Below are 12515 nucleotides of genomic sequence, written 5' to 3'. Positions count from 1 at the left end.
AAACATGGTAATTGACCGTACCTTCACTACACCTCCTATGGGCTAATCAGTGTGATATGCAAATTAACTGCCAACAAAGATGGCGGCTAATTTGCATACTGAAGGCAGGGCAGGGCAGCAGCGATCCGCCGGCCCACCCGGGCATCCCGTGTGTGACCCGACCCGGGGCGGCCAGGCGGGGCAGCAGCGATTGGCAAGCCTGCTTGGGCGTCCTGTGTGCGAACCACCCGGGGTGTCCAGTGTGCGACCCGACCTGGGGCGGCGCCCCAACCCCTGGATCGGCCCTACTGTGTGCACGACCCATGGCAGCGCCCCAACCCCCGGATTGGCCCTGCTGTGTGCGCGACCCAGGGAGGCGCGGCGGGCACCAAGGGATCAGGACTCCCATCTGCCACCCAGGGAGAGGGCCTAAGCCAGCAGGTGGTTATCTCCCGAGGGGTCCCAGACTGTGAGAGGGCAGAAGTGGGGCTGAGGGACACCCCCCACCCCCTCCCCCGCCAGTGCACAAATTTTTGTGCACCTGGCCTCTAGTATTATTATATTTATTTTATGTTATTTTTAAATATATTTTATTGATTTTTTACAGAGAGGAGGGGAGAGGGATAGAGAGTTAGAAACATCAATGAGAGAGAAACATCAATCAGCTACCTCCTGCACACCTCCTACCAAGGATGTGCCTGCCTTTCACCAGAATCAAACCTGGGACCTTTCAGTCCACAGGCTGATGCTCTATCCACTGAGCCAAACCAGTCAGGGCTAGTATTATTATATTTAAATTCATTTTTCTTGAAATATGAATGTTTATTGCATGTAACATATTTAAAATTGCTTTTCTTGAAATAATGTTTATTGCATGTAACATTATTATATTTAAAATCATTTTTCTTGAAATATTAATGTTCATTGCATGTAAATGGCTAATGATTTTGTATCTACAATCTGGTAATAGATTTATTTTATATATTGTAAAAAAAATCAAAGAAAAGAAGTCAATCAATCAATAAAATACAAACTTAAAAAAACAGTATGGAATTTCCTCAATAAATTAAATATGGAACTGCCATTTGACCCAGTGATCCCACTTCTAAGAATATATCCTAAGAAAACCAAGATAACATTCAGAAAGAATGTATGTACCCCTTTTTCATAGCAACACAATTTACAATAGCTAAGATCTAGAAGCAGCCCAAGTGCCCATCAGCAGATGAGTGGATTAAAAAGCTGTGGTATGCCAAGCCGGCATTGCTCAGTGGTTTAGTGTCAACCTATGAACGAGGAGGTCATGGTTCAATTCCCGGTCAGGGCACATGCCTGGGTTGTCAGCTTGATCCCCAGTGTGGGGATACAGGAGGCAGCTGATCAATGAATCTCTCTTATCATTGATGTTTCTATCTCTCTCTCCTCTAAAATGAATAAAAGTATATATATTTTTAAAAAGCTGTGGTACATTTATACCATAGAATATTACACTGCTGTAAAAAAAACAAACAAAAAAACTCTTACCCTTTGAGATGGCATAGAGGGACTGGGAGAGTATCATGCTAAGTGAAATAAGCCTGTCTGAGAAAGATAAATATCACATGAACTCACTCATATGTGAAACCTAATGAACAAAATAAATTGATGAATGGAGTGGATCCAGGGACATGGAAGCATGGAATAGAGTGGGAAATCTTGGAGGGAAGGTAGGGGAGGGTGGGTGGGTGGGTGTGAAGAGATCAACCAAAGAACTTGTATGTATATATGCATAACCCATGGAGACAGACAGTAGGGGTGTTAAAGTCTAGGATGGGGGAGGAAAGAGGCATGGGTGAACTGGATTGGTTTAATGGGGGGGGGAGACATATATAATATTTTCAACAATAAAGATTTTAAGAAAGAGAGTTTTCTTTATATTTTTTTGTGTAGTTATGGAAATCATAAACCACCAAGAAAAAGAAATCATGATTTATTCTCACAATGGAATAATATGTAGCAAAAAATTTAAACAGCTCGAGGGTTTCAGTCAAGATGGTGCTGTAGGTAAAAGCTGGACTTGCCGCCTCCCACAACCACTTTAAAATTATGACTAAAATACAAAACAACTGTCATTGGGAACCACCTGAAATCTAGCTGAATGTATATTCTACAACTAGGGAATTAAAGAAGAAAGCACATTGAGACTGGTAGGAGGGGCAGAGACACGAGGCAATGTAACAGAAACAGCTGGTCCCACACCTACATGTGGCAGTTTAAAATAGGGAGGGCTATCTTGGCTGTGGCGGTTTCCCTGAGTGAGGGATCCCAGCCCCATACCTGGCCCCTAACTTAGGGTTCCAGTGCCAGGAAAAGAAGTCCCCACAACTCTGTCTGTAATAGCCAGCGGAAATTGTGGCTGAGTCACACAACATGGAGACTTCTGGCCCCAGGGCATCCCTTTTAAAGGGCAAGTGCATGAACTCCCTCTGTCTGAGCACCAGTGCCAGGGCAGCACCTTGAAAGGAACCTGGGACATTTGGGGAGGAATTAAGTTGCCTAGAATCAGGGTGAGATCTGGATGGGAGCTTTCTCCCTGAAAGAAGTGGTTGCAAAAGCCATTGTTCCTTTGCTAAGCTCTACCCACCACAGAGCCAACAAGCAGAGCACCATATCTGAATCTTCATCAACCTGGCTCACAATTTTTGTCCTACCCTAGTGATTCCATGAGACCTCACCCCTTCCTACTAGCAGGCTCATTAAAGCCATTCCCAGTGGTTTTTCCATACAACTGGCCTCTCTTGCCTCATGCTTTGGACTTTCCTAAAATCTCTCAAATACAAGCTGGCCTCAGTGGGCCCCATCATCTCAATAAGTGGCCCCAGGCCTGGCACTAGTAGCAACCCACCTTGGATCATAGCAAGGACTCTCTTAGGCACTTCCAAGCCCAACACAAATAGCAGCCATCTGCAGATTGCTTTGTAGCTCCTGCTGGGTGGCCCAAGGCAGCGGTTGACTTTGAAACTACTGGGAGGCTCCAAAGCCAGTGCACTTGGTGGTTAGCTTTGACCGCACCAGACTACAACACTAACACCTCCATAAGTGACACACTCAAAGTATGGACTTGGTGAGCACCAAAGCCCCACTGAATCAAGTCCTGCTCCAAAGGATCAACTCCTGCACAACAGCTCTTCCACTGCAGTCTCAGCCGATTATTGCAATTGATTGGCCTGGGGGTCAATCCTTCCCAGTAATGCCAACATCAAACAAAGCACAACTACAATAGCACAGTGCACACATCTCACACTGGGGTGCAACTTGAGTGCCTAACTTGGGTGACTGAGGAGGCTGAGCCACTCGGCCCTGCAGGACACCAACTAAACAAGGCCAGTCTACCAAATCCATGAAACATAGCAGATCTACATAATACATAGAAACAAACACAGGGAAGCAGCCAAAATGTGGAGACAAAAAAACATATCACAAATGAAAGAACAGGAAAATCTCCAGAAATAAAATGGAAGCAATAAAACTACCATATAGAGTTCAAAACAATGGTTATAAGGATACTGAAGGAACCTAATGAGAACTTTAAGGAACTTGGTGAGAATTTCAAGAAATTTAGTGAGAATGTCAACAACATAAAAAAGGACCAATCAGAAATAAAGAATACATTATCTGATATAAACAGTGAATCAACAGTAGAGTAGAGGATGTCATGAATCAAATCAAGAAATTTGAATATAAGGAAGGAAAAAACCCAACCAGAACAGCAAAAAAGAAAAAAAGAAATCAAAAACATGAAAATAGTGTAATAAGCCTGTGGGACAACTTCAAGCGTACCAAAATTCTCATCATGGGGGTGCCTGAAAGATAAGAGAGGAAGCAAAAAATTGAAAATTTATTTGAACAAATAATGACAGAAAACTTCCCTTACATGGTGAAAGAAATATACACACAAGTCCAGGAAGCACAGAAAGTCCCAAACAAGAGGAACACAAAGAGGCTCACACCAAGACAAATCATAATTAAAATGCCAAAGGTTAAAGATAAAAAGAGAATCTTAAAAGCAGCAAGATAAAAACAGTTATTCACCTACAAAGGAGCGCCCATACAACTGTCAGCTGATTTCTCAACAAAAACTTTGCAGGCCAGAAGGGAGGGGCAAGAAATACACAAAATGATAAAAAGCAAGGACTTACGACCAATATTACTCTACCCAGCAAAGCTCTCATTTAGAATTGAAGGTCAGATAAAGAGCTTCACAGACAAGAAAAAGCTAAAGGAGTTCATGACCATTAAACCAGTATTACATGAAATATTAATTGGTTATCTATAAGAAGAAGAAAAGAGAAGATCAAGAATAGGAACAATAAAATGGCAATCCTATCTAATAATAGACAAACATGGTAATTGACCATACCTTCGCTATGCCTCCCATTGGCTAATCATCACAATATGCAAATTGACCACCAACAAAAATGGCAGCTAATTTGCATACTGCAGGCAGGAAGGGACAGCACCAACCACCAGCGCGCCACCATCCAGGGCAGGCCAGCTGCCCAAGGACCCCATTGGTGGGTCCCTGGCGGCAAGGCAGGCCCGCCCCAGAAAGCCCCCAGCAGCTGGCCGTGCCTTGCGGCCCCAGGACCCAAGATTGGAGATGGGTGGGTCCTAGGGCGGCAAGGCACGCCCGCCTCAGAAGCCGCAGCAGCCGCCTGATATGGTAGTAACTCTATCAGTAAGCACTCTGAAAGTCAGTGGCATAAATGCACCAATTAAAAGACAGATTATGAGGGTGAATCAAAAACAAAACCCACTTTAAATATAAAGACACATATAGATTAAAAGTAAATGAATTAAGCTGCAGCCTGTTTTGCTCAGTGGATAGAGCATTAGCCTGAGGACTGAAGGGTCCCAGGTTCAATTACAGTCAAGGGCATGTAGCTCAGTTGCTGGCTTGATCCCCAGACCCTATCAAAGCATGTGCAGGAGGCAACCAATCAATGTGTCTCTCCCTTTCTCTTCATTCTCTCTAAAATTTAATGGAAAAATATCCTTGGGTGAAGATTAACAAAAACAAAGTAAATGGATTAAGTAACATTAAAGAGATTGTAAGAAAAATATATTCCAAATTTTGTTAGTTGTATAATGGTTATGTTTAAATTATTAACACCTAAGAAATTGGGTGAAGGGTACATATAATATGCTGTAGTACTTTATAGTTTTTTTTTACATGTATGAGATTATTTCAAATTAAAATATTAAAAAATTAAAAATTCATAAAATATTAATTGAAATGTGTATGCATTACATGAAAAATCTCCTAATTGCTTCTAGCATAATTTATTAAATTGTGCTAAAATTTATAAGAGTTCAATTAAAAATTATATTAATTCTAAATAATATAACAGAAAATATATAATAGTGCAGTTATAAGCACTTACCTGAAAATAAAAATTTAAAGAAGTGAATTTAAAGAAGGGATTAGCCAAAGAGAATATATGTACAACCCATGGACACAGACAACAGGATAGTGATGGCCAGAGAGAAGTGGGGGGCAAGAGCTGGGTAGGGGGTGCTAAAGGGGGGAAATAGGGACATCCTATAAAATAATAATAAAAGGCTAATATGCACATTGACTGAATGGCAGAATAGCCGGTTGCTGTGATGCGCACTGGCCACCAGGGGGCAGACGCTCAATGCAGGAGCGTCTGCCCCCTGGTGGCCAGTGCACGTCCATATGGGGAGTTCCACTCAGGCAGAAGCTGGCTCATGGCTGGCCAGCGCAGTGGTGGTGGCAGGAGCCTCTCCCACCTCCGTGGCAGCAATAAGAATATCCAACTAACGGTTTAGACCCAATCCCTTGGGGGCCTAAGCCTTTAGTCAGACATCCCCCGAGGGCTCCCTGGCTGCCAGAAGGATGTCCAACTGCAAGCTTAGGCCTGATCCCCCGGGGAGTGGGCCTAAGTTGACAGGTGGACATCCCCCAAGGAGTCCTAGACTGTGAATGGGCAAAGGCCGGGCTGAGGGACATTCCCTCCCGCCCCCCCGAGTGCACAAATGTTTGTGCACCGGGCCTCTAGTAAATACATATTAATCAATAATTAATAATTAATCATAATACTCATAGATACAGATAACATTTTGACAGTTGCCAGTTGTGACGGGAGTTGGGGGTATGGCTTAAAAAGGTAAAGATTTTTTTTAGAAGTACAAATTAGTCACAGCCCATTGACCCAGACAATAGACAGGTGAAGGCTTGAGATAGGGCAAAGGGGGGGAAATGGCGGACATAGGTAATACTCTCACCAATAAAATGCATTTTTTAAAAATATTTATATCGCCCCCCTAAAAAATAAAGTGCTTAGCACATATCTATCAGTTTTAAAAAATTGAAAGAACTTTCCCTGGACAGTGTGGCTCAGTTAGTTGGAGCATCATCCCATACACTGAAAGGTTGAGGGTTCAATTCTAGTCAGGGCACATACCTAGGTTATGGGTTTGGTCACTAGTTGAGGCACATATGGGATGCAACAGATCAATGTTTCTTTCTCACTTCAATGTTTATCTCTCTCTCCCTCACCCTCTCTCTAAAGCCAATAAAAACATATCTTCAAGTGAGGATTACAAAAAAATAAAATAAGAACTCTAGTCAAATATATGAACACAGACGAATCTCACATACAACGGTGGGCAAAAGTAGGTTTACAATTATGAGTACATGAAACAGTGTACTATTGTATTATTTATTGTTTAATTGTACTAGAGGCCCGGTGCACAAAATTTGTGCACTCGGGGCGCGGGGGGTCACTCAGCTGGGCCTGTGACCTCTCACAGTCTGGGACCCCTCAGGAGATAATGACCTGCTGGCTTAGGCCTGCTCCCGGGTGGCAGAGGGCAGGCCAATCCCTTGGTGCAGCCCCTGGTCGGGCTCAGAGCAGGGCCGATTGGAGAGTTGGGGCGCCGCCCCGTCATGCACAGAGCAGGGCAGATTGGGTGGTTGCGATGCCACCCTCAGTCACGCTCAGGGTAGGGCCGATTGGGGGGTTGAGGCACCACCCCCTGTCACACTCAAGGCAGGGTCGATGGGGAGGTTGCGGCGCCACCCCCGTCACGCACAAAGCAGGGCCAATCAGGGGGTTGGGGCACTGCCCCCTGTCACGCACAGAGAAGGGCCCATCAGGGGGTTTGGGGCTCCGTACCCTGTCACGCACAGAGCAGGGCCCATCAGGGGGTTGGTGAGCTCCCCCCTATCATGCATAGAGCAGGGCCCATCAGGGGGTTGAGGACTTCCCCCCTGTCACTCACAGAGTAGAGCCCATCAGGGGTTTGGGGAGCTCCCCCCTGTCATGCACAGAGTAGGGCCGATAGGGGAGTTGGGGCACCGCCCCCTGTCACACACAGAGCAGGGCGGATCAGGGGGTTGGGGTGCCAGCACTGTCACACTCAGGGCAGGGCCGATGGGGAGGTTATGCCTCTACCCCATCACACACAGAGCAGGGCCCGTGGGGTGGGGATTGGGGCGCCGCCTTCTATCACCCACAGAGCAGGGCCGATCAGGGAGTTAAGGCACCGCCACTCTCACTCACACTCATGGCAGGGCCAATGGGGAGGTTAGGGCTCTACCCCATCACACACAGAGCAGGGCCAATGGGGGAGGGGGGTGGGGCGCTACCCCCTGTCACACACAGAGCAGGGCCAATCAGGGGGTTGGGGCGCCTTCCAGTCACGAATAGAGCAGGGCGGATAGGGAGGTTGTGGCCCTGCCCCCTGTCACACACAGAGCCGCAGGGCAATCAGGGGGTTTGGGCGCTGTCCCCTGTCACCCTGATCCCGGTGCCGGGAGGCCTCTTGGCTCTGCTGATCCTGGTGCTAGGAGGCATATTACCCTTTTACTATATAGGATAGAGGCCTGGTGCACGGGTGGGGGCCGTCTGGTTTGCCCTGAAGGGTGTCCTGGATCAGGGTGGGGGTCCCAACTGGGGTGCCTGGCCAGCCTGGGTGAGGGGATGATGGCTGTTTGCAGCTGGTCACACACCCTTCAGGGTGGGGGTCCCCACTGGGGTGCCTGGCCAGTCTGGGTGAGGGGCTGAGAGCTGTTTTCAGACTGGCGGGTGACTGAAGCTCCCAACCTCTCCTTTTTTTCTTTTTTTTTTATTCTGGGCCAGCTTTAGCTTTGAGGCTTGGCTCCAGTTCTTAGGCCTCCGCTGCTGAAAGTAGGTGTCTGGCCTTTGTTTACCTTCTGTATTTGAAACAATGTTGCGATCCTGCTGGCTGAAGCCCGACGGACTAAAGCAGGTTTCTGGGGTTTTGTTTAGCTTCTATATTTGTAACATAGCTGCTTAGAGTTGCAGCTCAGAGGCCTGCAGCGGCAGGCAGGGAACGTTGGAGTCCTCCATCACTGAAGCAAGCAAGTCTCATGTTCGTTTTAAGCTGCCTGGCTGCCGGCCGCCATGTTGGCTGGCAGTTAATTTGCATATCGCCCTGATTAGCCAATGGGAAGGGTAGTGGTCGAATGCTAATTACCATGTTTCTCTTTTATTAGATAGGATTACCACTGTAGACCTACTTTTACCAATCCTTATACATAATTTTGAGTGAAAAAAAGAAGATACAAAAATAATATATACAGAATCATTCTTTTTAATAGATATGAAAGGCAATAATAGCAAAAACAAATAATGCTTACTTTGCATTGGACGGGGTTCTAAGAATTTTATATATAACTATTGGCCCGGTGCACAAAATTCATGCATGGTGGGGGGTTCCCTCAGCCCAGCCTGCACTGTTTCGCAATCTGGGACTGCTGGCTCCTAATCGCTCACCTGCCTGCTGGCCTGATCTCCCTAACTGCTCTCCCCTGCTGGCCTGATCCCCCTAACTGCTCTCCCCTGCCAGCCTGGTCATCCTAACTGCTCTCCCCTGCCAGCCTGATCACCCCTAACTGCCTCTGCCTCGGCCCTGCCATCTTGGCTTTGTCCGAAAGGACTTCCAGAAAGTCGTCTGGAAGTTGTTCAGTCTAATTAGCATATTACCTTTTTATTTGTATAGATTGATTTCAGAGAGGGAGGGAGACAGAACCCTCAATGAAGAGAGAGAATCATTGATTGGCTGCCTCCTGCACGCCCAACACTGGGGATCAAGCCCACAACCCAGGCATGTACCCTGACTGGGAATTGAACTCCAGGCCCTTCAGTCTTCAGGTGGGGGCTCTATCCACTGAGGAACACTGGCCAGGGCTACACTTTCCCTTTCCGCTGGGACGTGTTCTGTCTGCTGGAGCTGAATCACTGAAGCTGTCTCATTGGGGCAGAGTGGGGTGCACTGGGAAGCTTAAGGCAGAGAAGGGTGCACTGGGTTGGAGCAGGTGGAGCCCCCTGAAAGCTGCAGAGGGGCCTCGCTTAACAGCCACACTGTTTTATGGCTGTGCTGCTTCGCAGTTGAGTGGCCACACTTTTGGGCTGTGACACAGTCTGCAGGACCTTATACAACTGAACTGTCTGCACGGATAGCTTCCTCCTCACCACATCCCCAAGCTGGGGGTTTCTCTTAGGGTTGAAGTGACACCAATCACCCTTGGTTGGTAGCCAATTGGCCACTTTGTAAAGAGAAGTGGGGAATCCTGATTTTACATGAACACTCCAATTTTTTAAGTTAGCAACTAATGCAAACTTCAGATGTTTGGGCCAAACCAGAGAGGTGGTCAGACCTGGTGTCCAGGCCACTGGGCAGCACTGGGATCAGCCCAGCTGTAAAGGAACCTTAGGTGTCTGGGCAGGTGAAGGGGTGGGGGCCTGCTTAGGTAATTCTGACATCACCCCACTTGTTTGTTTGTTTTTTATTTTTCCACTAATATCAATTTATTGTAATCTGTTGGCAGCATAGATAGATATTAGTTACCAGAACTTTGTCTTCATAGAAGTGGACAGTATGTAGCCGTTCTATAGGAAACTGTGTGCACTTAATCATCAGCATGATCTTTCAGTTTCTTTTTTTGTTGTTGTTAATGAAAATAAGCTTTATTATATCAAATAATAAATACATACAAAGATGCAAACACTATTAGTCACTGTCTTTCAGATGTTTGGATCCACTGATGGGAAAGGCAAAACTGAAACCTACATATATCCTTAGGGGAAATTTCAGGGGTCCTTGTAAGGCAAGATTCGATAAGTTTCTCTTTCTTCTGTATTTATAACTTGTGCATTTTAAAGATTGATTTCAACTCATGCAAATGCTTAAGGAAAAAAAAGTTACATTGAGCAGAATTTATACTGTGTGGTGAATGGGCACTGGCTACTAAAGCACTGCCTCAGGACTTGCTGAAACAAACCTTCAGAGTTGGATCAGCTCAGAAGAGAAACATAAGGAACCATGTGAGTAACAGAAATGTATCCAGAAGAGAAACACCAGTATCTGGGAGGCCAACTACAGTTTGCTGTGATAGGTAACTGATGTGCATCATGTAAATCAATACTTTAAAAAAATACACAAAATTCCCTGGGTAGTTCCTAACTAATATATAAGCCTAGTAACTGCAAAAATCTCTTCTCCTTTTCAGCGAAGGGAGGTTCGGAGCCTGAGGAACCATGGGAGGGGCACAGGGAGGAGAAACCAAGCTGTTACCATTTTGAAACCAAGTTTCATCTGAAGGGGGTGGGGGGTCAATGAGCTTCTTGGAAGAAGATGGAAAGCCTTTCACGCTGACTTGGAGGCTAGGACTTGGCGTTCCACTCTGTCTCCACCAAGCACTCCCCAACCAGCCCTCTCACGTGGATGATGCCTCATTTCAGTCTCTCCATTGTGCTCTTTCTGCCTGCGTACATGGGTCGGCTCTCCTTCCCCAGATCTTTGATGATGGCCAGCAGCTCAGCATATTCGCTCTGGGGCACCTGGCTGTTCCCTGTTCCCTGCATGTAGCCTAGAGATGGTGGTCTGTAGTCACTCAGCAGTTGGCAGTACTGGGAGGATGTTGCCATGTTGTAGAAGGTGGGTGGACATTGACAGCAGCGTTGAGGGAGGCAGCGGGCATGTGCACGGTCAAGTTCAGTTTGCAAGACATCCCCCTCCTGGGCGGGGGGAGGGGGGGCCGCAGTGGGGCCTGGCCCACGAGGCAGCTGCGGCAGCGAGGCCTGGCAGTGGCGAGGCGGCCCGGCATCTGTGCGCCCATCCGTGTGCCCGCCAAGCTCCCACGCACTTTTTGTTGTTGACAGCTCAGGCTGCAACGGCAAATGTGGCTGGCTGTCCCTCACCCTGACACCCCCACAGTATCATAATCTTTCAGTTTCTTGATGTTCTGCTGTGCCGCTCAATTTCTTTCTGCAAACGATAAATCTTTTTATGATGAGTAATCTCTTCTTCATGTTGTTTCTTCAAGGCTGCCAGCTGTTCTTTAGTCCGCTCTCTCAGAAGTATTGTTCCTCTTCAGCCTTCTCTTTTTTTGCAAAGGTCCCACCGGCTTCCCTGATCACGCCCACCTCAGAGCTGAAATTAGCTGACCATTTGCAGCCAAAGCCTCCAGCTTGCATGGCCCTCACTCCCCATACTCCGAGCCACAGCCGTGCCGCTAACACCGATACTGCCATAGTTGTCAGTGCCGCAGCTCTGGACCACCCCACTTGGTTTTAAACGCAAACCCGCCTTGGACAGGCCTTGAAGGTCTTTTTTCCTTCTGTCTGTTCACATTCAAGTGCCGGCAGTGCTGGTCCATTGGTGGCTGGCCTGTCCTCTTCAGATTCAACCTATAGGACTACTAAGGGAGCCAGTCCAAGGGATAGGAAGCAGCCTCAGAGCCCAAGGCTGAGTTCCAGGTGGCCAGCAGAGCTGTCGGGATCTTGCCTGCAGCGCTGGTCCATTGGTGCCTGTCCTGTCCTGAGATTAACCCTGCAGGATTACTAAGGGAGCCAGTCCCCATTTCCGCCCTGCCCCCATGCTGCATGCGCAACCTCCTCCTGTCTGGTCATGACCCGTTATGGCATCCTGGCCTAATTTGCATATTTCCTCTCTCTCTCTCTCTCTCTCTATATATAGATAGATAGATAGATAGATAGATAGATAGATAGATAGATAGATAACACTTTCCAATGCTCATGACAACTCTATTAGGGACTGTTATTCATCTCAAATAGATAAGGAAGCTAAAACTGAGAAGTTAAGTGACTAGCCTAAGCTCAACAGCTGAGTAAATTGAAGAGTTAGGATGCAGACCCAGGTAGTCTGGCCCCAGAGTCCACATTTTAATGACTGTACTAAGTAAACCAACACTAAAAATTGCTTAGGATAATTCACCTATGTGGGCAAAGGGAGCAAAAATCATAATAGGGGAGGAAGGTCCATATTTAAAGATTATCAGGAGGATAAACCCATAGCACTTCCCTAAACCACTGCCCCCTTATATGTACATACACACCAGACTTCCAGTGGAAGACATGCTATGAAGAAATATTATTTTAATGTTCTTTTTTGAATTTTTAAAAAATATAATATTTATTCTGAAATATATTCTGCACAAATCACAATAAGTGTTCACAACTGAACCCATCTGTGTAATTAGAACT

General features: G+C 46.5%; 2 protein-coding genes and 1 pseudogene across 4 annotated transcripts in view; all 3 read right to left on the bottom strand.

Annotated features, from left to right (window-relative positions):
* OPHN1 (oligophrenin 1) overlaps positions 1-12515 on the bottom strand; it is a 604444-nt gene that overhangs the window by 378035 nt on the left and 213894 nt on the right. The gene's annotated exons all lie outside the window — the stretch shown is intronic.
* Positions 10305-11020, bottom strand: LOC118653824 (annotated as a pseudogene).
* On the bottom strand, positions 11264-11782 carry LOC118653825 (ATPase inhibitor, mitochondrial-like). The gene has a single exon (XM_036304630.1). It carries the CDS (start codon positions 11541-11543, stop codon positions 11364-11366), a length of 180 nt encoding a protein of 59 aa, XP_036160523.1. The 5' UTR covers positions 11544-11782; the 3' UTR covers positions 11264-11363.

The sequence above is a fragment of the Myotis myotis genome, unplaced genomic scaffold (genome assembly GCF_014108235.1).
Source record: "Myotis myotis isolate mMyoMyo1 unplaced genomic scaffold, mMyoMyo1.p scaffold_m19_p_4, whole genome shotgun sequence".
In the NCBI taxonomy this organism is placed as follows: Eukaryota; Metazoa; Chordata; class Mammalia; order Chiroptera; family Vespertilionidae; genus Myotis; species Myotis myotis.
The sequence above is the reverse complement of the archived record's forward strand: the minus strand, read 5'-3'. Positions and strand labels throughout refer to the sequence as shown.

Excerpts from the sequence above, each read along its gene's own strand:
- LOC118653825 (XM_036304630.1), bottom strand. The coding sequence starts at position 11,543 with ATGGCAGTATCGGTGTTAGCGGCACGGCTGTGGCTCGGAGTATGGGGA.